The sequence below is a fragment of the Protopterus annectens genome, chromosome 6.part1 (genome assembly GCF_019279795.1).
Source record: "Protopterus annectens isolate FY-2018-M chromosome 6.part1, PAN1.0, whole genome shotgun sequence".
NCBI lineage: Eukaryota > Metazoa > Chordata > Ceratodontiformes > Protopteridae > Protopterus > Protopterus annectens.
Window position 1 is genome coordinate 281721314 of NC_056738.1, and position 27424 is coordinate 281748737.

The 27424-nt window shown below is 40.6% G+C and overlaps 1 protein-coding gene across 2 annotated transcripts in view; it reads right to left on the reverse strand.

Annotated features, from left to right (window-relative positions):
- Nucleotides 1-27424, reverse strand: part of ERBB4 (erb-b2 receptor tyrosine kinase 4) — a 4056904-nt gene that overhangs the window by 1112881 nt on the left and 2916599 nt on the right. For both annotated transcript variants that reach the window (XM_044075709.1, XM_044075708.1), the window contains exon 15: nt 21290-21444. In XM_044075709.1, the coding sequence (XP_043931644.1) occupies nt 21290-21444 (155 nt within the window). The remainder of the gene's footprint in view (nt 1-21289; nt 21445-27424) is intronic.

Below are 27424 nucleotides of genomic sequence, written 5' to 3' on the forward strand. Positions count from 1 at the left end.
TGACCTTACCAGGGAAGGCATTACAGTAGGGGGTGTGCAGCACTCTTCCATATTAGTGAGGATCAGATCCAGTATGGTGGCACCACTGGTTGGTGTATTGATTATCTGGTCCAGGGAGTTTGGGTTTACAAAATCCAGGAATCTCTGTGGATGCAAGTTTGATGTCATATATGATTCCCAGTTAATAGTGGGGTAATTAAAGTCACCCATGAATATGGTATTGGGTTGGATGGTTAGTATTTCTAATAAGTTTAAATACATGGTATGGGTTTTCTGGATCATAGAGGGGGACCTATAGCATGGAAGGAAGTGGTATTGGATTTTACCTATGGTAATTTAAATATGGAGCAGCTCAAGTGCATTGCCCTGTTTGACTATCCTTGAAGTATATTTATTTTTGATGTAAATAGAGACACCTCCACCTTTAGTCCCTGTCTGTAAAGTAGATGGTCTAAATGTGTGGAAGGCATTATAACCTTGCACTGTTGGTGTGCTCTCCTCAGCTTTAAACCATGTCTCAGTGACTGCACAGACATCATCATCATTCTCTAGTGTAAAGAGAGCTTCTTCTAGGGAGTACGGTTGTTTGTTTAGGCTCCTAGCTTTGAGCAGTAATACCTTTAAATTTTCTTGGTTTTGATTTGCTATGTTGGAAGTACTTTCAGTTTGGCATTGCCTAAAAAGGCACTATGGAGGAAGACATTTTTTTAGCTAATATTCGAAAGCCTAGAGGGGAGAGGTGCAGACCATCCCTGGCAAAGCAGTGTGGTCTGTTGACCATCTACTTCCATGCTGACAAATATTTCACCCCCTTAGAATGACACCAGAAACTAAGCCAATTATTAAAGTCAATCATCTTTTGTTAGTATTGTGGCATCATCATTGGAGAAGGTAAAATGCTGCTCAATGCTAGAGTCATACCAGCCTGAGACACATATTCCGAGACCTCTATGACGTCTCTCTTCATATAGCCTAGGGAGGTATATCTCTGGTCATTTACTCCCATATGGACTATGACTGAGTCATGTTGGTAATTGTGGTCTAATGACCTGAGTGCATGTGCAATGTGGCAGATCCTAGCCCCTGATAAGCAACTGACCATAACTTTCTCCTTACTCAGCCTTGTGAGAGGGAAATCGGTGTGTCTCACAATGGAGTCTCCAATGACTAGAATGCTGGATTGTGTGTTGACTTGCCTTATGGGCTTAGAGGTAGAGGCTCCATATGTTAGATTTTATTAATATTAGTCTGAAATTAAAAGGCTTGCTTAAATGCAGAAACAGAGTTTAGTAATATGTGATCAGCAGTCATACTAAATGACCATGGCTTGGAAAAGGAATCTGCTGAATGGACATTCTTCCCTTACAGACTCAAACAGGATGTATGCAAGAGCAAAAATACAAAATCTGCTTTTAAAGAATGGACATTTTTCCCTTACAGACTCAAACAGGATGTATGCAAGAACAAAAATGCAAAATCTGCATGGAAAAACAGGATATGGCACAAGAACAGATGTTTTTATACAAAGATCCAAATAAAATACAGGATGTTCACACTGTCAGAAAAGCTGATCTCTGACAATGTGTTTTCTCAAAAATATGTTTTTCTGCATAAAAAACAGGATATGCTTATCAGCATTGGCACAAGAACATATGTTCATATACACAGATCCAAATAGAATACAGAACAATGTGTTTCCTCAAAATATGTTTTTCTACATGGACATCAGGACACTGTTACAGGATATTCACACTGTCAGAAAAGCTGGTCTCTTACAAGACATTGTTAAACAAGGAAGCTTAGTATTGTTTCTACAGGACTAAAACTGTATATAAAGAGCTGTATAAATCCAGTTATGTTAGAGGTATGGTAGGGACACAAGTCCTAAGGTAAATGTTATATTTCTCACATCATCTGTACTATATGAGAAGTAAAGTTGGAACAGTACTTTTAAGCTGCAATGTTTGTCCAGTTTGATTTATTATAAAAGTTATTGGTTACTGCTCTTAAAGACAAGTGCTGCAAAGTATATTCTCTCATCAGTGTATATTCTGCAAGTTTCTGTATGCAACAGACTGTGAATGCAAATATAACCAGACTTTGAATTTTAGCAGAATCCAGCCAGCAAGACTGAGTGTCTTAAGAACACTTCAAATCCATCACACCATGTGCACCAAGCAAGTAAGCAGAGCCATATAATTTTTTCACCATGAGATGTACCTCTATGTGTTGATGTGGGCTTTGTTTTGAAAGAGTGTGTTTGGGGATGCTGAGGGTACTTCTTATGTGTACTTTTTCTAGGAGGACTTTGTGGTTTAGAAAGGTTACATGTAAGTGCCTCAGTATATGTGGGTCTATATGTCTGCTTGAATTGTGCATGATGGGCGAAGCATGTGTACTACTGACAACCTTATTGACATTAGGAGCTTTGCCTCCAGTGACATTGTGTAAATACATCTCCCACATAGCATATCAGTTTGTTTGAGAATGAACTGGTTGTCAGTAAACATGAGGCAATTTTTACATTGCCTCAGAATGCCCATATTCACCAAGCCAATAGTGGAAACAGTAGGAAAGTTCATATCCATGGCAACAGACCCCTTTTCATTGATTACACTGTTGGAGTGAGACTATCAATCACTGTCAGGAGTATCTGGTTTGCAACTATGTGGACAGTGCTTGTCACTGCAAATTAGTTGTCCTGTGTGCAACTATATATTGGAGAAATTTAAATTGTATTTTTACAGGAAAAATATCACTCAAGGTGTCTGAGTCTGTACAGAGAACTGCCAAACACTTGAGGGGGAACTAATATGTAGACCCTGAAAATTTAAGGATGCAGTATTTAGGCAGATATTCTGGAGTTAGAAACAAATCAAGGAGTACAAAGAATTAGCTTGTCAAGAATGATGAAAAGAGGGGAGTTGCATGAATGGCTACTGTCTAGCTATTACTAATGCTGGTCTCACCACAGCTTCACTCTGTTGGGATACAATACTCCTTTGCTTCTTCTCTCACAAGAAGCAACATGTTAGCACCAATTCCAAGAAGAGAAGCAGGCCACAGCCTGTTTGGTGATTCACAGTCTTGTCCCAGATAATGCGATGGTCTGTAGGCTTGTAGCCTTTTTCTGGTAGATGCCTCGAATAGCAATCAGACCAATCAGGTACATTAAGTACAGATACAGACACTCACTATCCAACCAGAAAAAGTCAGGAATCAATGCACTTTGCTGCTACTCTCACCAGGATCAGAATATAACACAGATTCCAAGCTGTCACCTATAAAGCAGTTATTAAGCTTTTTGGTGATCAGCAGTCTCCAGGAAATAATGTAACTGCACTCCTTCTCTCACCAGGAGAAAACAGAAGCACTTATTCCAAGATGACTACTGAGAAGCAGAATGTGGGTTCTCCAGTGGCCTTGCAATAGATGCTTAAAGGTAAGATGAAGGTGTGTGTGTGTGTGTGTGTGTGTGTGTGTGTGTGTGTGTGTGTGTGTGTGTGTGTGTGTGCATGCATTGTGAGGGGAAAGCTACTACATGACAGAAAAAAATCCCTAAAAGGGAAGGCATCTCTGATCACTACTAGCAAAAAACTACGATCACTCATAAAATCATCCAAGGCCAACTTTGAGAGAAAAATCGCTAATGACACAAAAGACAATCATAAGGCCTTCTTTAGCTATGTTAGAAACCTGGGTGGAAACTCCCAGATATGCTCAGAATTAGTCCAAAATGATACAAAAATCACTGAACCCACAGACATTGCCAACATACTGGCAGACAGGTTCAGTGGAAATTTCTCCCCTCCCTCCCCCCCAAAAGGAGAAATATCTATCCCACCAGAGTCTAGCCTCCCAAACATCTCAGATGCCCAGGTGAGAGCTGCTCTCTCTAAAGCAAAAAACACAGCATCAATTGGACCGGACGGTGTCCCCGGCTGTGTGCTACATGAACTTAATGAGGAACTAAACCCACACATAAGGCTGCTGTTTAATCTTAGCCTTACTACAGGATACGTACCCAAAGAATGGCGTACGGCAACTGTGGTCCCACTCCACAAAGGCGGTGCTTCTACGGACCCTGGAAATTACTGCCCCATAAGCTTGACGAGCCTTGTCTGCAAAGCTATGAAGAGGATCATAATGGAACTCATAAATAAAGACATTGGGGACCTAGAGACACTGGATCCTACCCAATTTGGCTTTGTCAAGGGCAGATCCTGCCTCTTGAACTTGGTCGACTTTTTCGAAACAGTCACTAAGGCCATTGATGAGGGTAAGGCAGTTCACACAGCCTACCTTGACCTAGCAAAAGCGTTCGACACAATACCCCACTCGGGCATCATAGAAAAGCTCACCAGCTTAGATGTAAACCCATATGTCACAAGATGGGTTGCAAACTGGCTCAAGGACAGAACCCACAGGGTTAGAGTTGCTGGTGCCATGTCAGACTCTAAGCCAGTCACGAGCGGTGTCCCACAGGGCTCAGTCCTGGGCCCCCTCTTGTTCGGCATTTATTTTTCTGAAGTGCAGGCAAACATAGGGGATTGTGGCTGACAAAATTTGCAGATGACTGCAAACTGGGCACCATAATTGACACTCCATCAGACACAGACATCCTCCAGAGAGGTCTCATAGAAATGGATAACTGGTGCCAGAGCCATGGCCTTAAGCTAAATGCCAAAAAATGTATAGTCATACCCTTTGGGAAAAACAAGGTAACCCCTAATTACCACATAGGTGGTAATCCATTAAACACGGAAGAAGTTATCAGGGACCTGGGGACCCAAGTTGACAGTAACCTCTCTTTTGACACTCACATTGCCAAAGTGGTTAGGAAGACCTTCTACATTGCCCACCTGATCATGAAGGGATTCACATCCAGATCAGGAGAGGTCATTGTACCCCTGTACTCTTCACTTATCAGACCAATGATTGAGTACAACGCCCCATTTGGAATGTACCTTACCCGACACCTGCAGCAGTTGGAAAGACCCCAAAAGTTCCTCACCAAAAGGATAAAGGCTCAAACATATGTCATACGCTGCCCGACTGAAGAAACTCCAGCTCTATTCAGTCGCATACCGCCTGCTCAGAGGTGATCTGTGCCTGACATACAAGGCCATGTCCAACCCGAATTAATGGACATGCTCCACCTCAAAAATCCAAATCCACCAGAGCCACGAGAGCAAGAGACTTAAACCTCAACACGGATATAAATAGGACGTGCTGGAGGGACAGATTCATCACCCAGAGACTCCCTACACTATGGAACAGAATCCCAGTCCATGTGAGGCAGAGCCCCTCACTGACTCTGTTCAAGAGAAATCTTGACGAGTGGATGGGAGATCGTAGGTTTACCCCGGGAATCATCTCTGTGTCACTGCTGGACAGAGGCACAGCAAACTAATGGGTGTAGTATTCTCATCCTAAGGGGTGGTGAAAGCCACACACACTCTGGCTAGGCTTATAAATGCCCTAGGGCAGATAGCCTAGTATGAACCTATGAACCTATGAACCATTGCCAAGCAGGATATTTTGTCCCCATTGCTGAACGAATGCCAAGGATCCTGGCACTTGTAACCTCTTTTTATTAATGTAGGGGCACAGTGAACAGCTCCTGTCATTTTTGTCAGAGTGACACTGATTTCTTTGTTTTTTGTTTACTGTCCACAGAGTGCCAGCTTTGCCAAACAACCAGGTAATTTTATTTTTAAGTCATAAACAGTCACAAGAGTCACCTCATAATGACATGCTTTTGGGTAGATCTGATTTGCTCATCCAGGTTGTTTCATAACCCATTTATTTATTTATTTTACATTTGTTTACTGGGCTAATCCGACCGGATACATTTTCATTTTCAGCAGAGGCCTGGGGAGAAAAGCTCCAATAGACAATATTACATAGATTACACAAGAAGTTAGATAACACTAGAAAATATAGGACAGAGTATTTTGCACAATGGTTTAATAATGTTCCCACATAGGGACTCACAAATTCTCATGGTCTGACACAAATGTAAGCAAAAAGACATCAAGAAATAGAAATATAGCTTGGTTTGGAAACAAAGCTTGGTTAAGTAGTTACATGTTATGATATTTTCAGATTATGCTTTCAGTTTATAACTTAATCAGGGTTGGTTCATGGGCAAAGCCAGTTCACTTTGAGATACTGTTTGAGGCATTTCTTGAAGAGACTTATGGAAGACTGAAGGGTTATATGGTTTGGCAATGAACTCCAGGTTTTGTCAACAAAGTTGGCAAACAGGGATTCACCAGCAGAGTTATTAGCTTTGTGGGTTTGGACCAGTAGTTTGTTGGCTGATCATAGGGATCTCAAGTTACTATATGGCATAATAATATTCATAAGTGAGGGGGTATCCTCAAGGTGGTATAGAATTTTGTGTGCTATTAGGAGTTGATTGAATTGAATTAAGTTGGGCAGTTCTAGCCACTCTAGTTGTTTCCGGTTCTGGCAATGATAGATTCTATAGGTGGAGCCAGTGGCAAATCTGGCAATATGGTTGTAGCTATGGAAGAGCTTACTTAGTTCAGATTTGTTAAGGTTTGAGAGTACAGGTGAGGCATATATAAGAGTAGAGCGTAGATGTGACCAGGCGATTGCAGTTTTAGCCAGTGGGGTTAAAAAGTCTTGTTTCTATACAGTTATTCAAGCTTCTTATTGATGGTCTGTATGGTTTTGTTGACCTGTAGGTCAAATTTAAGATTATTATCTATGATAACCCCTAGAAGCTTGGTGTGGGTATTTGGGGAGATAATGGTACCATTGTTAGACGTGACAGAGAATGACAGTGTAGCAGATCTACTAGTGGGGGTGAAGAGCAGAAGTTTGGTTTTATTGGGGTTCAGTAGTAGGCGTTGGTTGGCGAGGCAGTTTTCAATGGGTCTGTATTCAAATGCGTCTTGGTTGAACTTAAAAGGCTGAAAACGCAAAATATCAAAGTGGCTGTTAAGCAAATTCTTTCCATGGGAAAAATTTGATTGGTAGCTTTGGTAGTTTGCCATTTTCGTCACTGCAGTGCGGTCGTGGAGTTGGTATATTTAAGTAGGGGGGTGTGGGGGGGGGTGAAGCCCCCTGCTTAATGTAATGTTTGAAATTGTTTTTTTTTTTTTTTGTTGAAACAATGATTTTTTTCTGTTGGAAAAAATTGCTGTTCTGACACTTCGACATTGTAAGCTTTCGCTTACATAGGGTCGATCAATCAATGTTCACTTTTTTAAGCATTCAGTGGTTTAATATAGACCCGTTTTCAATAGTAACACTGACTCCAAGTGTTTCCTTAGGCTTTGGTAAGTATGGTAGTATGTAAAACTGACTGTTTTTAGCCTGTATGTTTAAACATATTTTTTTTATTTTGCACCAAATAATGGACTAATGTTTAAGCTGTATTTTATACACTTGCAGGATATTTTTTAGCTGCAGGGTATAATTTTCAGGGCTATGTGTGGGAGAGCAGAGTGAAATCACAGTAATTATTTTAGGTTTAGGAAATAGGTTTAGAAAATATTGTTATAAGATACTGGGGCAAACCAGTTCATTTTAACAGCATGGAGGGAGCCAAATTACTGTGGGCAACAGCCTAAAAGGTGTCTTTAGACCCAGGTCAAGCAGTATACAATACATAGGATTTTTTTAGTACAGTGTAAGGTATTAACCTTATCCAATTGTAGGTCGGACTTCAGAAACTTGTATGAGGGTAGAGTTTCTCAGGGTAGCGTCCTTTCAGGCAGGAAAGTCTTTTACTTAGACAGTTTGAGGGGGTCTGCCTAAAAACAAAATATATTAGGAGTAAAAACCTTATCAACACACATAACTAGTCACCAAGCAAGCAAGAAAACATTTCCTTATTCACTTTGTCTATAAGTTATACGGTAATCAGCAGCACCATAAAGCTACGGACATAGTATTTGCTTCTGTTTAAATGTATGGGACAGCAAACAGTGATATACACTTGTAGAGTTGTTCTTACTTTAAACAGTATCACATACTTTATCCTGTACCATTAACAACACATTATGAAGCATGTAATATTTATGCAAGTCTATACACAAAGCCGTTTCCTTGTCTGATGCTGTACTGTTGAACATAAGGTACAGGACAGCAGCTTTCTACTTTGTTTCTCGTATAGAACAGGCTATTAGCAGATAAACAGTACGAGGCTTAGATATCAGCTATTTACATCCACAAACACAACGGATTTCAGTAAAGCAGTCATCAGTTTATACCACTAATTATTTGGTTACATTTATAACTGACTCCTGTAATTATATTCAATTCAGTAGGCACATCTCCTGTGGAAATTTAGTGATGATTTACCTTATTTGTTATTTAAATTTTGATGACCTTGTCTTAATAAAAAAATAAAATAGACTTGAACAATAAGATATTTTTGACCTATCACCCTGTCAGAACATGTGGTCTTCCAAGTCTTTTGTCATGTTCTTTGTGCCTAGCTGTCAGAACCAGCTTCTCACTCTTCATTGCGTATGAACTGCTAGTGTAGGTGATACAGAGCTTTTCGGCCTTTAGCTTGTGTGGTTTCATTCAGCATCCCCATGTTTTGTGCTAAGCCTTTATCAGGATTTAGCTTGCCTGGTGTCTTTTACTCAGCAGTTGTTCATTGACAGAGAAACAAGCAGCAGAACTGTTCTACTGCATTATGTTTTCTGTTCCATTGCATTATGTTCTGTGGAAGGCATTTACATGGTGCAACATACTATTCAATTAGCAGGTTGGCAACCAGTGCATTCTTTTAATAGGCTAGGTTTCTTAGTAATTTTTGTAGAGCATTTGTCTCAGTCATGTTCTTTATTCTGTTTGCCCTTGTTTTTTGTGTGTCCAGTCAGGTCTTGCATCTGGGGACATGGATTTTGCCGCTGGCAGTTTTTCAGTTTTTTTCCATCAAATATTTTCTTCTTAGCTGTTGTTTGTGATGGTTGAGATAATCCTGTCTCATGGACTTGACTGGTGGTGTCACATGGGGCAGGCAGCAGGGGGAGTTTGATTTTGCCCACTCCCTTCCATTCTATATTTTCTTTACTGCTATGCAGCGGCCAAAAACAGTCTGTATGATGGTCTAAGGTTTTGCATATTAGTTAAAAGGTGCAGGGTTTAGTTCCAGCCACTGCGGAGAACTGGGAGCATCTTTAAATATAGAGTTTGAAGATGGTAATACAATGTACACAACTAGTGTTAAGCAATGCAAACGAAGAACATATAAATAAAAGATAATAAAACATTTTAAAAATATAAGCAATCTGCAATGTTTAAAGCAACAGCTTTATTTGCCTAGTCTGTATATTTTCTGTAAAAAGGAGCCAATGTTACTGTTGGAAGAGGTGTTGTGATGATATTCTAACATTTCTTTTTTCTTTCTCCCAGTAGATACAATGTCTTCAGTCGAAGGTCTGAGTAGCAGGTTGGCATTTATAGCTTCCCAAGAAAGTAATCCATAGGTGAAGAGACCAAGCTATATCATTCTCCCTTCCAAAGAAGGAGAGTGATGTCCTGTAAAGGCAAAGAAGATCTTTAGATATCAGTGAGACTTACAAAGAGTCTGGGGCACAAGGGCCTCAAAGAGATGCCCAAAACCACAACAGAGAACTCAGAACTGTACCAAGTCATCTCTGACCATCTTTTGGAAGTGTTTCCATGTAATGTTATGCCAATCAGGGAAATAAGTGAAAATGCAGTGCAGGTTCTGTCAGTGGCAGACTTTCTAGGTGAGTTTATGGATAATATGTCTACTGAGAATAAGTCCGAGTTTTTTTTTTTTTTTTTGTCATTTTATTGAGAGAGGTTTGAGTACAACTCAGCTCACACCAGATGCAATAGAACACTTTAGGTAGCCTGGGACAAGGGGCTGTCATGGGAGCAGCCTTCTCACTGTTGCTCCTTCCTCACCAACAGACCACTTTGGACATTGCAGAGTCATTCCCAGCAGCATTCTCATGCTCCAGTCCAGTTTTGCATATCAGGTGAGGCTGACCCACCCCGTGTTGGCTATAACAGTGCACATCAAGGATGGGATCACTAAGGAGATATATGTTGCTATCTTTGAGCTAGTGGCTGCAGAAGGAATTCCACATTTGATACAGGCAGAAGGCACAGCCATGGAATAGGCTTCTACTTTTGCAGACCTCAGGAAAAAGCAGTAACGCAAGGTGAAGGCCCACAGTTTGGATAACTGGGTTGCTGGGTTTGTTCTGTTCATGGCAATTGCTTTAGAATGAGACCCTCAACAAGTCCTTGCCATGCTGATTTATTTTCTTATGGTTTGGGAGGTGCAATAATTTAGGGGGGCTATTCATTTCTCTGGTATGACCAGAAATTCAGAAAGGTAAAGGTGGTTAAGAAGTCCCACAAATGGAAAGAGAGGCACAGTGACATATGACTTGGCGTGATGATAAGCAGGCCGAGGTTCACAGCTGCAGAAGGTAAGACGCATACTGAACCCTTAGTAGCAGCACTTATACATGGCTCTCATGCTGTTTCATACACAGTTTTCACAGTATGGGAAGAGACATTCCTCGGACAAATGTGGGCTCAAGGATGAGTCAAGGGCTGATATAGCCTTAGAGTTGAGACAGCATCCTCAATTAGAGGAGTCTACTGGGAGGGTCAGTGACTCTTTTGGGGGTTTCAGAGCTAACTAGTTATTTTGTGGACCTTTTTGCAAGTAGTCCCTCACATTACCTGTCAAAATCGGTGTGTTTGCTGATACACTGGCTTAATATCCATATCTTCAAGTCAAAAATGAGCTTATGTTAAGTTTCAAAGAGCATTTTTCCATAAAGTCTGAGGCTGGTTCATCTTTTGCCTTTTGGTGCAATTTTCCTTCTGTGGCTGGCAGGCAGCAGGTGGTGCTGACCATGCCTTAGAAGTAGTTGTCAGTTGTCAGAGTCATTGAGCCTTTTTCAGTCTCCACCCCCCCCCCCTCAAGCCTTTAGGATCTCCTCCCTTGGGTCCTGTAGCCAATAAAAGGGAAGGCCAGTTCAGGCTTATCCATCCTGTTTCATTTTGATCAGTAGACTAAGTCAGTGATGGCATTTGCCATGTAATGTTCAAGTACACTATGCCTCAGTGAATGACATCATCCATATTATCAGGACATTTCCAGATAAATGTCCAACAAAACTTGATAAAGAAGCTGCTTTCTGCCTGTGCTTCAGACATATGGACCACTTCTTTGCATGTATTTTCAGGGTCAGTTTTATTTTGATACAGCTACCCAGTATGGTGTTACATAGCCTGTTCAACATCTGAGAAGTTCTGTTCGAACCTGCATTGGTAGCATAGGGCCCCTGATATGCTGCATTGCCCTACCTTAATGGCTTTATAATAGTGGGCAATAGGTAGGACACCACCATGGAAGACACGCTGCAATCCATTAAGTTGTGCAGGAAGTTTTTTGTCCCCAGGAGGGGAGAAGATTGGGGGGGCTGGTCAAAGCATTTATTTTCCTGGATCAATTAAGCTTCCCACAGTAAGCCATCTCTGTGACGGCATTGACAGTTTTCTGTCAGCCAAGAAAGTCAGGATAGGTCAGGTTATGCAGCATTTAGGGCTTCTTAACTTGATTTGTAGAGTTATGTCCCCATGCAGAACCTTCAACAGATACTTGGCTAACCTGCTGAAGAGCAATTGCCTTAAACACCAGTGTTTTAATGTTTTAAGCAGAGTTAATGAAGACTTGCCTATCTGGCATTTTTGTTTTGGACCAGTACAATGGCTTCTCCTTTTGAAGATGAGTGGATTGCTGCTCCATTTCTCGATCTGTTCAGGAATGGAACTGCAGGAGTTTTTAACCCCCTGGCCTCCCTTATTGTCATCAGAAATAAGAAGGATGTCACTTTCCTTGAGCTCAAGTTGATATGGGTTGACATGGTAGAGTGAAAAGATCAGTTAGATAATAAAAAAGTGATTTTTCATTCGGAAGAGGACATAGTAGATATTTTACAGAAAATACATCTAAATCCATGAGAGTGTAGTCACTTCTTAGGCTGTTAATTTACATAGCTTACAGATCAATTTCTCTTTATCTTTCCTAGGAAGACATATTGCAGTAGCGCTGTCCCTCAAGTGGGAAGAGAAGATGTCCCCTCCCATACTGTTGAAGCTCTGCATAGCATAGCTGACAGCCTCTATCAACTAAAGGTTGACAGATTTCACAGATTGGCTATAGATGCACAAGATGACCCCAGTGTCATCCCATCCCATCTATGGATCATTGGCAAAAAACTAATCCAGGACCTGCTATGTAATTCATGGTCAGACAGCACTAAGAAAACTTAGGGGCAGCCATCCTTTCTTTTCTTCCTTTAGTTTTGTCAAAACTTACCCTTGGGTGACAGGTCCTGGTACCCTCTCCTTATCAGTCACTTTCTTGTTGTGTTTTGAATGAGGCTGTCAGGACGTTGCATGTTCATTTGCTTGTCCCCAGCTTCTGAGCTAAGGTAATATGTCTCCTAGATGTATCCAAACCATGGGTCATATCCAGGATGCACTAAGATTAGGAGAGAGAGATAAGCTCTTCTGTGGACTGTAGGATGCCCATTGGCAAGGACTTGCTTGGGAGTGTACTCAAAGGTGCCCAGTCCATACTGCAGTAATTATCCAGTCCAGGACACCTTTATCTATTTGATCTCCTCAGATGCTTTTAGGGTCAAACATCTGGGATCTTTGTCATAGAAGATGTGTCACTGCCATGAAATTTAGTGGTTAACTGACTGAGCAAATCCAAGACCAATCAGTTAGGGCAAGGTCAGTAGATTATGTTATGCAAAATGTTGTTCCATTTATTTTGTCCAGTACAATGGGTTCTCACCAGATGATATCGATCTGGCAAAGTATGTTTACAAGGCTTAGCTCTTCATCTTCATAGGGGTTACATATAGCATCCAAGCACCTTGAGAACCTGCTACATAAACCACTATTGGTGCAGGAGCTTTGGATAGTCAGTTACTCCTCTCATTTATTCTGCTTGGACATAGCATCCAACCTAGTTAGTGAAAGTAAATTGGTAGAAGTTATGGAAAGTGTAAGGGGGTTGTGTTCTGCATGCGCCTTAGATGTATCATGTAACTGTGCTATAACTCACATGTTATCCAGTTTGTTTATGTTTCAGATGTCACCCTCATTCTAATTTAGGGTCACTCATTTATTTCTTTAATAACCAAGAGGGCAACAGTTTGTAGGAATGGGTCAAATATTGGCATCAACCTGACCTTTGTGGAAGTGTTTTGGAAAGGTGATCCAGGTGTGTGGAGGGACCAACTAGTAACGACTTACAAAGAAGTACTCATTGTTAGTGGCCAGCCACAAGTGTTGTTGCTGCATCTAGGAGGTAACAGCTTCAGTTGGATTCCTAAGCACCATCTTTTGGCCACCATATTCAGAGGGCTGATGTGAATTTAATAATATTTGTTGAACATCTCAGTCATTTAGTCTGCCATCATTCCTTGTCTTTACTGGCATAGTAAGGTTGTTCCTGTGGTGGCTGAATCAACCTGTAAATTTAGCAACCAGATTGTGAACAGGGCTGCTTCTCTTTTGTAAATTTTTGTCATTGAACACTGGGGCTTTTGTAATAAGGACCTCATTTGGTTTTGCTTGGTTGAAGTCCACCTTTCAACTGTGAGTTTGACTCATTTAATCTGACCTTAGCATTGGGACTCAAGCACATATTGAGTATAGAGTAACAGTTATGTTTTGTTGTAATGATTATAAAAGGTTCTAGCTAGTTTTCTACTCTAGTTACATAGCAGCTCATTTGATAAGGTCAACAGCTGGGGAGGGGTGGGGGCAGGCTGTGTATAGCATGGTGGGTGGTTTTAAGGTAGATTGTCCCTCTTTTCCATTTCCTCTGCTTTCCTGAGCCACCAGACCAATATACCTGTTGGTGGGAGTGAGCGTTTCCCACACTGCTTTATGGTAATGTGATGGTACTGAGGGCATTTTGGTAGACAAGCCCCTCCAGGGAGTCGGCTGGTATACCACCACATCATAGAGGTCTGTTACCTTTAAATTCAGTTTATTGCACTGTTTCCCTGTTAGATTGGTACATATCTGTTTAATGTAACAGATTTAACTTAATAAATGGTTGCATTGGCATTGTGTGTGTTTTATGAGCTGTAGATCATGGAGAATACTGAGCATTGCCAAGCAGGGCAGATTGTACCTGAGGCTGTATAAATATCAGGGAATGTGGCACGCATAACATCTATTAACACACCGGCATAATGGACAGCTGCTGTCATTTTTGGCAGAGTGGTACTGATTCCCTTCCTATCTGCCCTCATATTAGGCTGGAAGATGTTTGTGACATTGTCTGTCCACCTTTGCATTCTCCCTGGCTTTCCTGGGCTAGTAGACCAGTATCCCTATTAGTGGAAGCAACCAGTTCTCACCCTCCTCTATGGTAATGTAATGTAATGGTGCTGACAGGCATTTTGGGAGGACTAGTCCATCGGAATGTTTGGGGTTGGCATGCCACCTGGTCATAGTGGTCCACTACCCAGAGGTTCAATTTATTGTATTATGCATCTGTTGATTTGGTGCAAAATGGTTCATAGGTTCATAGGTTCATACTAGGCAATCTGCCCTGGGGCATTTATAAGCCTAGCCTGATTGTGTTTGGCTTACGCCACCCCTTGATTTGAGTATACTGTGCCCTTTTTAAAGTTTAGTTTGCTGTGCCTCTGTCTAATAGTGACACAGAAGTAATCCCCAGGACAAACCTACAATCCCCCATCCACTCATCAAGATTCTTCTTGAAGAGAGTCAGTGAGGTGCTCTGCCTAACATGAATTGGAATTCTATTCCAGAGCGAAGGGAGCCTCTGGGTTATGAATCTGTCCCTCCAGCATGTTCTATTTATTTCTGTGCTGAGGTTTAAGTCCCTCGAGTGCTTGGCTCTAAGGGATTTAGATTTACTGAGGTGGAGCATGTCCATTAATTCTGGGTTGGACATAGCTTTATATGTCAGGCATAGATCGCCTCGAAGTAGGTGGTATGCAACTGAGTAGAGCTGGAGTTTTTTTAACCGAGCAGCATATGGCATCTGTTTGAGTCCTTTGATCCTCCTGGAGAGGTACTTTTGGGGTCTTTCTAATTGCTGCAGGTGTCGGGTAAGGTACATCCCAAAGGGGGCATTGTATTCTATGATGGGCCTGATGAGGGATGAATAAAGGGGCACGATTACCTCTCTTGATCTAGATATGAATCCTTTCATGATGAGGTAGGCTATGTAGAAGGTCTTTATAACCACTTTGGCAATGTGGTTGTCAAAGGAGAGATTGCTATCAACTTGGGTCCCCAGATCCCTAATTACTTTCTCTGTACTTAATGGGTTACCACCTACGTGGTAATTTGTGGGCATATTGTTTTTGCCAAAGGGTATGACTATACACTTTTTGGCATTTAGCTTTAGACCATGGCTCTGGCACCAGTTATCCGTCTCTGTGAGACCTTTTTGAAGGATGTTTGTGTCAGCTGGAGAGTCGATTATGGCGCCCAGTTTGGACTCATCTGTGAACTTGGTGAGCCATAGTCCTCCCACATTGGCCTGTACCTCAGAAAAGTAAATACCGAACAAGAGAGGTCCCAGGACAGAACCTTGTGGGACACCACTTGTGACCGGTTTCGAGGCTGACATGGCTCCAGCAACTCTGACTCTGTGGGTTCTGTCTTTGAGCCAGTTTGCGACCCATCATGTGACATAGGGGTTTATATTTAGGTTGGATAGCTTATCTATGATGCCCGAGTGGGGTATTGTGTCAAATGCCTTTGTGAGGTCCAGATAGGCTGTGTGGACTACCTTCCCTTCATCTATGACTGGTGTGGTGACTGTTTCGAAGAAATCGACCAGGTTCAAAAGGCAGGATCTGCCCTTGATGAAGCCAAATTGGGTAGGATCTAGTGTCTGTAGGTCCCCAATGTCTTTGTTTATGAGTTCCATGATGATCCTCTCCATAGCCTTGCAGACTAGGCTAGTCAGGCTTATGGGGCGATAGTTTTCAGGGTCCGCAGAGGCACCACCTTTGTGGAGTGGGACCACTGTTGCTGTATGCCATTCTTTGGGCACATATCCTGTAGTGAGGCTGAGATTGTACAGCAGTTTTACTTGAGGGATTAGTTCTTCTTGGAGGTCATGTAGGACGCAACCCGGGATGCCATCTGGTCCCATGGAAGCAGTGTTTTTTGCTTTGGAGAGGGCGGCCTTCACCTGAGCATCAGAGATGTTTGGGAGGCTGCACTCTGCCGGGATAGATACTTGCTCTTTTGGGGGGAAGGGGGTGGAGAAGTTTGCACTGAACCTGTCTGCCAGGATATTGGCGATGTCTGTGGGTTCAGTGTATTTTTTGTCATTTAGAATCAACTCAGAACAAGTCTGGGAGTTGCATCCCAGGTTTCTAACATAACTGAAAAAAGCCTTATGATTGTCTTTAGTGTCCTGTGCAATTTTTCTCTTGAAGCTGGCCTTGAAGGATTTTATGAGGGATCATAATTTTTTGCTAGTACTGATCAGAGATGCCTTCCCTTTTAGGGATTTTGCTCTATCATGTAGTAGCTTTCTCCTTCTGTTGTACAGTTTATTTATGGCTGGAGTCCACCAGACTGGATGCCTGCCTTTGGATGACTGGGTCTTGATTTTGTTTGGGATAGCATGACCCATGCATTCCTAAGGAGATGTCCGTAGAATGCGTTTATATAGGATTCTGCAGTTTGGGCCGTAGTTTCCACTGGCCCTGGGGCCTTGAAGGATTCCACTTCGGTTTTGAGAAGTGTGAAGTTCGCTTTTGTGAAGTTTTTCACTGTGGTTTTCTGGGCTGGGGGTGGGGTCGGGATGTGGATATCCAGTGAAATTAATTTATGGTCTGATCTTACCAATGAGGGATATACTTCTGGTATGGAGCATAGAGTCCCCATGTTGGTAATGATCAGGTCTAGTATGTTTTCCCCTCTTGTGGGAGTGGTGACTAGTTGTTCCATAGCATTTGACTTTATAAATTCCAGGAACCTTTGGGCTAAGGTGCTGGGGGCTTGAGTAATGCTCCCAGTCTATGTTTGGGTAGTAGACGTCGCCCAATATAATGGTGTTCGGAGAGATCTTCATGTTCTCCAATGTTTTCAGGAAAGCCGAGTGGGATTCCTGACTTTGAGATGGTGGTCTGTAGGATGCTATAAACTGAAAAGCAGTCTTGCCCACTGTCAGTTGCACATGGATGGTCTCCAATACTTCGTGCAATGCCACTAACCTGGAGGTGTGGATATCCTTGATAAATATGGAAACTCCCCCTCCTTTTGTGGTTTGGTCCGGGTTTTGGGGCCGAAAAGCATGATATGAGGTATAACCTGGTAGTGCTGGGGTGCTCTCTGGAGCCTTGAACCAGGTTTCTGTCACTGCACAGATATCGATGTTCTCCATACTGAGGAGAGCTTTGAGTGCATGCATCTTGAGGTTAGGACTTCTGGTGTTTAGCAGCATTACCCTTAGTTTCTTGTTCCTTGTGCTGTCTATGGAGGTGGGTTTGACTTTTGAGCCTTGCCTAAAAAAGGCACTATGGGGGTGGCAAGAGCCTTTGCCAATATCCGAAAGCCCAGGGGTGACAGGTGCAAGCCATCCCTAGCAAAGCAACGTGGCTTGTCAAGCATGTCATCCCAGGCTGACAAACACTGGATCCCCTTTGAATGACACCAAAAGTTTAGCCAATTATTAAAATCGATCATTTTGTCTTTATACTGTGGCATCATTCTAGGTGAGGGTAAGATGCTGCTCAAGGTCAGGGTCATACCAGCCTGGGCTACATGATCAGAGAGCTCCTCTATGTCTCGTTTCATGTAGTCGAGGGAGGTACGTCTCAGGTCATTCACACCAGCATGTACAATGACTGAGTCATATTTGTATTTGCTTTGGAGTGACCTGAGTGCCTGCATTATGTGGCGGATCCTAGCGCCCGACAGGCAGCTCACTGTGACCTTCTCTTTATTCAGCCTGGTGAGCGGGACGTCAGTGTGTCTGACAATAGAGTCACCTATTACAAGAGTATCAGGTGTGTTATTCAGCCTTAAGGGCTGTGGCTGCTTGGCACACTGACTTTGTGGGCTATGTGTTGTACGTGTTTTGTTTTGGGGTAGCGTTTGCTTGGATGTCTGATTTGGAGGTCTCTGTTGCTTAGGTACATTTTTATTTAGAGCCTCCGAGTATGTTTTTGTGTTTTTATGTGTTTGGTTTGCTGTTGTGGTGGGACTATGTGATACTAGAATTGTGTTGTGTGAAGTTACCTTCTCCTCTTGACTGGTTACACCAGTTTTGAGATGAGAGAGCTCAGCCTCCAGTTTGGCTATATGGTTGCATCTCTCACATATATTTGAAGCTGTTTGGAGGAGGAGAGGGTTGTCCGTGTACATGAGACAGTTGTAACATTGCCTCAAAATTCCCAGATTCACCAGCTGGACTGGAGAGGAAACCATTGACTGACCTTTGGACATGCTAGAGTAATATAGGGAACTGAATTAAAATGGACAAATAGGGGACAAGGTAATCGTAGAGAGTATAAGAGTAAGTAGTGCTTATGGTTTATTGTAAGATTACTTATTTGGACCAGTGAGGGGCCTTAGAATGAGAATATGGTGGTCTGATGTAACTGTATGAGCTGAATAAATGGTTGCACTGGCTGTGCATGTGTGTGTGTGTGTGTGTGTGTGTGTGTGTGTGTGTGTGTGTGTGTGTGTGTGTGTGTGTGTGTGTGTGTGTGTGTGTGTGTGTGCTGACATTGAATACTTTTATAGCATGTTTGTGTGTGTGTGTGTGTGTGTGTGTGTGTGTGTGTGTGTGTGCTGACATTGAATACTTTTATAGCATGTTTTGGAAGTAAAATACTTCCTCCAACAACAATTACATATGCAACTTTGAAACATTATATATAAATATGTATATATTTGTGTGTGTGTGTGTGTGTGTGTGTGTGTGTGTGTGTGTGTGTGTGTGTGTGCGCACGCATTCAGTCAAGTAAAATGTCAACATGTGTGCTACATCAACAGTCCTAAGGGACAGGGGAATATTCCCTTTCCCTGGGGATTGTATAATTTCAGTGTTAGTATGTATAATTAGCAAGGGGTGTGGGGGGGGGGTGCACAAGGGCTTGGCACCTTGCAAAAAGCAATGTTATTATTATTTTTTTTAATTGAAAATTGCATCCAACAAGATTCCTTGTCAGCACGTGTGGTAATGTACAGATGTTCAGTCTGTCAACCTTTTTGGTCAGTGTTTTGGACTATTCAACTAATGTGAGTAGACCCTATATTTATATGTATATATACACACATATAAATATATATATATATATATATATATATATATATATATATATATATATATATATATATATCCATATATGTGCACACACACACACACACACACACACACACGCACACACACAGACACATGCACACATGGTTCCTCTAAATTTGGTCAAAATGGGCTGAAAAGATTGTTTAACATTGATATCGCTGATGGCAAGTTTTGTTGAGATAGATAAGTGGGGTTTGAAAGGGGTGAGTGTATTTGTTCATATGTTTGGGTGTAAGGATCATGGTTATGTAAGGGGATAGCTGTTATGTGTTTGTTTCTGAATGTGTGTATTTTAGCATTAGAGTTGGGCTTAGGAAAGGGGACAAACCTGATTAATTAGCTGCTCTGTCTGGGGAGCTTAGTAGTGATGTAGTAGAATGGTCATGCATGTGGCAGGTGACACTAGATAACCATTTAAACTACTGACTTCCTGTGGAGCACACTACCATTTAAACTACTGACTTCCTGTGGAGCACACTACCACTCGACAAACAGGTGGTGACGGAAAGGGGTTGTTAACATTTAAATCATATTAGAATGTGAAGGAGTTCTTACTCACATTTCTAAAGCCTGTGTGTCCTTGCTTTTGAAAATATGAAAACAATCTAATCCTAGCTAGTATGAGCACAAGAGACTGAAAGGTGGTTTGCATCTTGGTCGTATAGTAACTCATCAGCCACTCAAAGATTGTCCTATTCATTCTAAAATGACAGGACATGAATACCCTTAGACTTAGGAGGGTAGTTTTAAGGAACTAAAAATACATAGAATCTAATTTGAATGTTCAATCAAACATGATGGAGAAAAAAAAAACATACCACTCAGAAACAGAACTATTGCCAATGTAATTATGTATTTTCATTGCTGTCAGAGTATAACCACCGCACTCCAGGCACTGCAGAAGTTTTTCAGCTCATTATCCTAAACACTATTATGTTGGCCACATTCTTTAATTTATTATATTTTCTGAGCCAGTGTCTTGCTGTCTGGAAAACCTTGTCATACCAAAATCCTGCTTTCCATTCACTTTTGTATGCATCTATCACTTTTCCAATGGTGAATTTATATTTTCTGCTGCTCTTTGTGTGTGCACAAAGATAATTTGGGAATGACAATATGGTGCATATGAGCGGAGTACTGAGTACACAACATTATTCCCTAATAGAATAAATGATGTCGCAAACTTCAGCCTTTAAAATTGTGTCTGAAAAGGGTGAATAGACTAGCACATTTATCCTGTTACAAATTGTAAATAAATGATAAAACAGCTAGAAATAAACAGACTAATAAAAATTTAGCCATGGCTCACATCTGAAGGCAACACCATTGCTGATATATCCAGTTTTATAAGGCCAGTGCTGTGCAGTATTACAGTTCCACACATCTTAATGTATCTTCCTGTTTGATACAGATGCACTTGATAGCTAATGTTGTGTTAGATGAAATACTTTATGTTAAGACTGCTGTTATAGGTTACATGGAAATGACATATCCAGTAAAACATCAGTTGAGACCATTCAGAAATAGTGCAACTCACAACATTTGCCTATATAAAACATGCAGTAGAATACTAAATGTATTACAGACCAGTCAAACCAGTCTCATAAGATATCAAATAGCTATATGTCTGCATCTCTCTATTTGCCTTTGGATACCATATGAAATCTTTAGGATGGAGCACACAATATTAATCATCTCTTGCTTTTTTGAAGAAAACTAAATCAGTGAACAGCCTGGATTTGTATTGTTTGAACCAGGCATTTCATTAAAATATGAGCTTTATTTCTTTACACTTCTGCATTTTTCCCAAAAGCAATTTTATTTTATATGCATCATTTTTCACAATTAGGTAAGGCAGACAAGCACTGAAGCTTTAACAGTATTATCAAGGTATTGAAGCTAAAGACTTACCCCTGGGTGCAGTTAGGATGACAGGGGTGGCACTCATTACTGACATCAGCATATTTGAAAATGAAGCCAGTGGCTCCCTGCAAACCATCTGGGCACTTCTCTACACAGTTAGGTCCATCTTTGAAATGGGAACATTTTGTACAGTGGTCAGGACCCTGGAAAGAGAATATGAAAAAAAATTAAAATAAATCAGTAAAAATTTATGTCCCCAATATTTGCAAAATGCAGTCATGGTTAGCTAAAACAAGCAAGCATATTCTACCTTCATCATGCATTATTGTACCAGGAAAAATTGTGCCTCACTATTGATACATTATTGTACTACTGAGGCATATGTTATTCCAGTTTGTCTGAAGAAATTAGATGCATCCAAGCAATTGAGAGTCTTGCCTTTTTAATGTAATTCTGTGCATTTGCAAGAATAATTTAATTCTGTCATGGTAGGAAAGGACTTTGTCAGGCACTTTCATTTAGCACTAAATTTTGTCTCCCACATGAAAGAATAAATTACATACTGCTGAGGGGCCCTTAAAATGTTATAAAGCTGCAAAATTAATCTTAGTTTTATAAGTGTGGCTGTCATTTGTTTTGCTTAGTGGCTGCAATGAATTTCCTGAGCTTAAAGTCCTTTACAAAATGAAGTTCTTTCAAGCACATGTACAGCAGATAATGTGAGAAGGGTGTACACACGACCTAATTAATCAATTCACCCACATCAGTGAATGTCAAACCTTGCAGTCACATTGCATATTTAGTCAAACTGTTACTCAGAAACAACATAAATCATATCACAATGCTAAGCATGCTGTCAGTATTTATTTTTGTTTTGCACTGGTTGGAAAGTACTTGGTAGTTTCTTATATATCATCAGATTTCGTTTTTCATAGCAATTTTCAAACTCAGTAATAGGTAGACACACAAGTTTTCTTTTTCTAATGATTATATCACCCCAGATGGGACGTGAACCAACAATCCCTAGCTATCCATTTGGCCAATGAACAGGACCACTAGTCCATCTACCTACTTAACTGAATAAACTACCTGAGACTACACCAAGGTGTCTTTATTCATCTGACAGGAACGGTATCATAAAGAAAATCTACTAGATTTGCTAGCTCAAGTGATTTTATTTGGACAAATCCTTTGTACTCTTGTTTCTTGATAGTCACCCTCTGGGTTAGCGGTGGGATACCAGCCTTGACTCGAGCATTCTGGATTACCTCCATTTTCAGTTTAATTAATAGAGGATAGGCATGCATAGTGAGTGTCTTCCATATTTACTTATTTATTATCCATGCATTGTCTTAGATATTAATTAAAGGGCCTACACACCAAATCAGTTAAAGAAAACATAAGAAAATAAACAGCAGGATAAGAACTGACAGTTTCAACATGATAATCTAGTTAAATACTAAATTAATTAAAATCTACAGTAGCAAAGAACAAAATATGTATGTGACAATTTAAAGGACTTCTGGAAAAGGCCACGATATTGCATTCTTTTATTAAGGGAGGCAGCCGATCTCATAAGACCAGAGCAAGATTTGCAAAGGAAAGCATAGTGCAAAACTCTATGTTCAGTTTGATACACAACATGTTTGTAAATCATTTTCCTCATATCTTAAACACTAATTTTGGTTTTATATTCTAAAATATCCTGCTTGATATGTGTGATGTATGTTTCTGCTCTGCTCTGCTTTATGAAGGAACAGAGAAGGCAAATTCTGTTGTCTGCGATACTATCCTCCTCTCACACACCCCCACCCTCCTCCCTCCCCACACACACACACACACACACACACACACACACACACACACACACACACACACATACATACGGAGACAGACAACACAGCATGAGAAATTATGCCTGCAGCTGACTTGTAGAATGCCTCATTTTAATGTGACTGTTACAAACTCTCAGGTATTATAGACTCTGGATATGCATTTCATGCTCAATAAAAAACTCCCTCACTCTATAGACATATTCACAATCTTTGTGAGTTTTTACTCTGACTGGCTTCTAGAATAACTTGCAACTTCATATACCTAAGTAGCTAAGTAATAGCATACTTAAGCAATGTACCTCTATATATTATATTTCTCCTTTGTCCTAATCGTAAAATCCTCTACTCTTCTCCAACACTCTTGACTAATACAATTCCCAATGTCTCTATTGTCCTGATAAGAAAATGAGCCCAATAGTTTTTGTTGCTTTTTGCTCTTGATCTTTAATGCAGTTCTTGTAACATAAATATCTGTTTTGCTCTATACAACTCTCCATGCTCCCCATAAATAATATGATCTCTGTTAGGTTAAAGGACCCTTTACTTCTGATTCAAGTTGCAAACATTCAATGACTTTTTGGTATCACACTTTATCTCCAGTTTCCTCAAATTCTAACCCACACATAGCAGATGTCAGTTTCATCTCATTTCCTTTCAACAGTATATCAGTGTTGTATTAATTTTTAGGATTCAGATAGAAACCCAAACTGTATTACTTGCTTTTCAACCTCCTGTCCATTAATATTTGAGGTAGTGACAAACTGGCTCCCTGCAATGCATTATTCTTGAATTCCAAAACTATGAGATGACCGTCCTCATAGCTAATGCTTTAGGCCTCCTTTATGAGATGTTTATCTCTTTGGATAATTATCTGTTCTTGACCAATGAGCATATGTATAGTGTGAAGTAAGTTGTATATGTATGAATTTCACTCGTGTATATATCTTCTGAATTTCTGACTTTTGTATTATCGAACAATTTAAGACATGGCAAAAACAGGTACCCCATCTCGAGAATACTAATTTTAATGCACTAGTCATATATGTAGCTCTTATGCCTGTCAGTTTGATTATTTTCAGGCAGTAGAAATAATAATCTACACATATAACATATGTTTTGCTTAGAATGAAAGAAATCTATAGCTACGCAACTGCATGGGTATGTTGATAATGAGGAGGCTAGTATCGTTTCATTTGAAGTATTGTTACTATATGAATCACGTATGGCACGACTCTGTACTAATCGCTCCATTTTAATAAAAAATTCTGGTCACAATACTAATATTATGCTTTTTGCCTATTCCATAAGCTTTACTATTAGCAGATATGACTTGTGTATCATTCTCGGGTGATTAGAAATTATTTTTTTGTCCAGTTTAAATGTTAAAATCTGTACACAAATCATTTCTTTTTCAGAAGAAAAAAAGAAGATTGAATTTATTTCTGTAATAGTTATTTTTGCCCAGGCCATCTTCTTGCTGCAATTTCTTACCATCAGTATATTTCTACGTCAGCATAAGCACATCTATGGAATTATTTTAGTTTCTTAGTGTCAATGATTACTTTTGGCATTACCTAAAGAATCTCTTGATATGTTTTAGAAAACTTTCATACGTTTCATCATATCATCTATGCTTAGCTCCTTGCTTGGACTATATTTCAGTTTCAGACTAGCATTTTTGCAATCACATAGATAACGTATGCAAAGGCATTTTTACTAAGATTTGCAAGGGTTTTGGTCTGCGTGCACGTGGGCTTCTTTAGTACTGATATATTCACAAAATTTTGCACCTGAGATTCTTTAGTCTAGATATCCTCACACAATTCCACACTTTCATGTATTATTGTCAACAATTCACTTTCTGTATATCTCTCTTTTCTATTTAAAATCATCTTGACAAATAGACAATTGATATATTCTCTTGTTGGCTCACTAGTTTGATACCACTCTGACTGGCATCATCTTGCCCAACTGTCTAATTTATGTATTTTAATGTATGCGCTTCTGTAATTCAGTTCATCCATATTTAAAAACTCTTTCATTGCTCATACTCCTATTTAATGAATACCTTTTAATCTAGCAAATTTCTTAGAATGCATGTCAATTTCAAGCATACTCTGAACACAGTAAGACCCTCTGTCATTCCTATAATTATTTATATAATGTTTGATTGCCTTCTTGTTTTGACACTTGCAGAACTGTGAGGTTTTCTGTATTAGGTTTTAATTTTTCTTGTGTTAGACTACAACACACTGTCTCAGACTGATTAGCCTTATTTTACATTTATTCTTATTTATATTATTATTTATATTGTTTTAATCAATTTCAATAAATAGAAGGGTGCTTGGCGTGACATCTGGAAAGAGGAAGGAGGACAAGGAGACATGGTGGTGGAATGAAGCTGGCGAAGAAGAAGTGGGATTGTCAGAGAGATGAAGAAAGTAGACACGAGTATAAGGAGATGAGGTGCATGGCAAAGAAAGAGGTGGTGAAGGCTAAGGATAAGGCATATGAAGAGTTGTATAAAAGGTTGGACACTAAGGAGGGAGAAAAGGACCTGTACCAATTGGCTAGACAGATGGACTCAGCTAGTAAAGACATGCAGCAGGTAAGGGTGATAAAGGATAATGAGGGAAACATACTCACAAGTGAGGAGAGTGTGTTGAGCAGATGGAAAGAGTACTTTGAGGGGTTGATGAAGGAAGAGAATGAGAGGGAGAGAAGGTTGGATGATGTGGGGATAGTGAACCATGAAGTACAATGGATTAGCAAGGAGGAAGTAAGGATAGCTATGAAGAGGATGAAGAATGGAAAGGCTGTTGGTCCAGATGACATACCTGTGGAAGCATGGATGTGTTTAGTTGAAATGGCAGTGGAGTTTTTAACCAGATTGTTTAAGGAAATCTTGGAAAGTGAGAGGATGCCTGAGGAATGGAGTAACTACAGAGGGATTAAATTGATCAGTCAAAGCATGAAGTTATGGAAAAGAGTAGTGGAAGCTAGGTTAAGAAGGGAGGTGATGATTAGTGATAAGCAGTATGGTTTCATGCCAGGAAAGAGCACTACAGATGTGATGTTTGCTCTGAGAGTGTTGATGGAGAAATATAGATAAGGCCAGAAGGAGTTGCATTGTGTCTTTGTGGACTTAGAGAAAGCATATGACAGGGTGCCTAGAGAGGAGCTGTGGTATTGTATGACGAAGTCGGGAGTGACAGAGAAGTATGTGACAGTGGTACAGGATATGTAGGAGGGTAGTGTGACAGCAGTGAGGTCTGCAGTGGGATTGACAGATGCGTTTAAGGTGGAGGTGGGATTACATCAAGGATCAGGTCTGAGCCCTTTCTTATTTGCAATGGTGATGGACAGGTTGAGAGATGAGATCAGACAGGAGTCCCTGTGGACTATGATGTTTGCAGATGACATTTTGATCTGAAGTGAGAGTAGGGAAGAGGTGGGGGAGACCCTGGAGAGGTGGAGATATGCTCTAGAGAGAAGAGGAATGAAGGTCAGCAGGATTAAGACAGAATATATGTGTGTGAATGACAGGAAGGATAGAGGAATGGTGAGGATGCAGGGAGTAGGCGTGGCAAAGGTGGATAAGTTTAAATACTTGGGATCAACAGTTCAGAGTAATGGTGAGTGTAGAAGAGAGGTGAAGAAGAGAGTACAGGCAGGATGGATTGGGTGGAGAAGAGTGTCAGGAGTGATTTGTGACAGACGAGTACCAGTAAGAGTGAAAGGGAAGGTCTACAAGAGGGTAGTGAGACCAGCTATGTTATATGGGTTGGAGACAGTAGCATTGACAAAAAGGCAGGAGTCAGAGCTGGACATGGCAGAGTTAAAGATGTTAAGATTTGCAATGGGTGTGATGAGGGTGGACAGGATTAGGAATAAGTATATTACAGGGTCAGCCCAGGTTGGACAGTTTGGAGACAAAGTCAGAGAGGCAAGATAGCATTGGTTTGGACATGTGCTGAGGAGGGATGCAGAGTATATTGGGAAAAAGATGCTAAGGATGAAGCTGCCAGGTAACAGGAAAAGAGGAAGGCCTAAGATAAGGTTTATGGATGTGGTGAGAGAGGACATGCCGGTGGATGGTGTGACAGAGCAAGATGCAGAGGACAGGAAGAAATGGAAACAGTTGATCCTCTGTGGCGACCCCTAATGGGAGCAGCCAAAAGAAGTAGAAGAAGAAGAAGAATTGTTTTAATCAATTTAGGAGTTGTACCAGTTTTCTGTTTGGCCTTTTTACTTCTAGCTTGGCATCAATGCATCACTGATTATATTTACAAGATTGTACATGCCCTCAGTTTTCTATGCAAAAGGCCTTTGGAAAATATTAGGCACT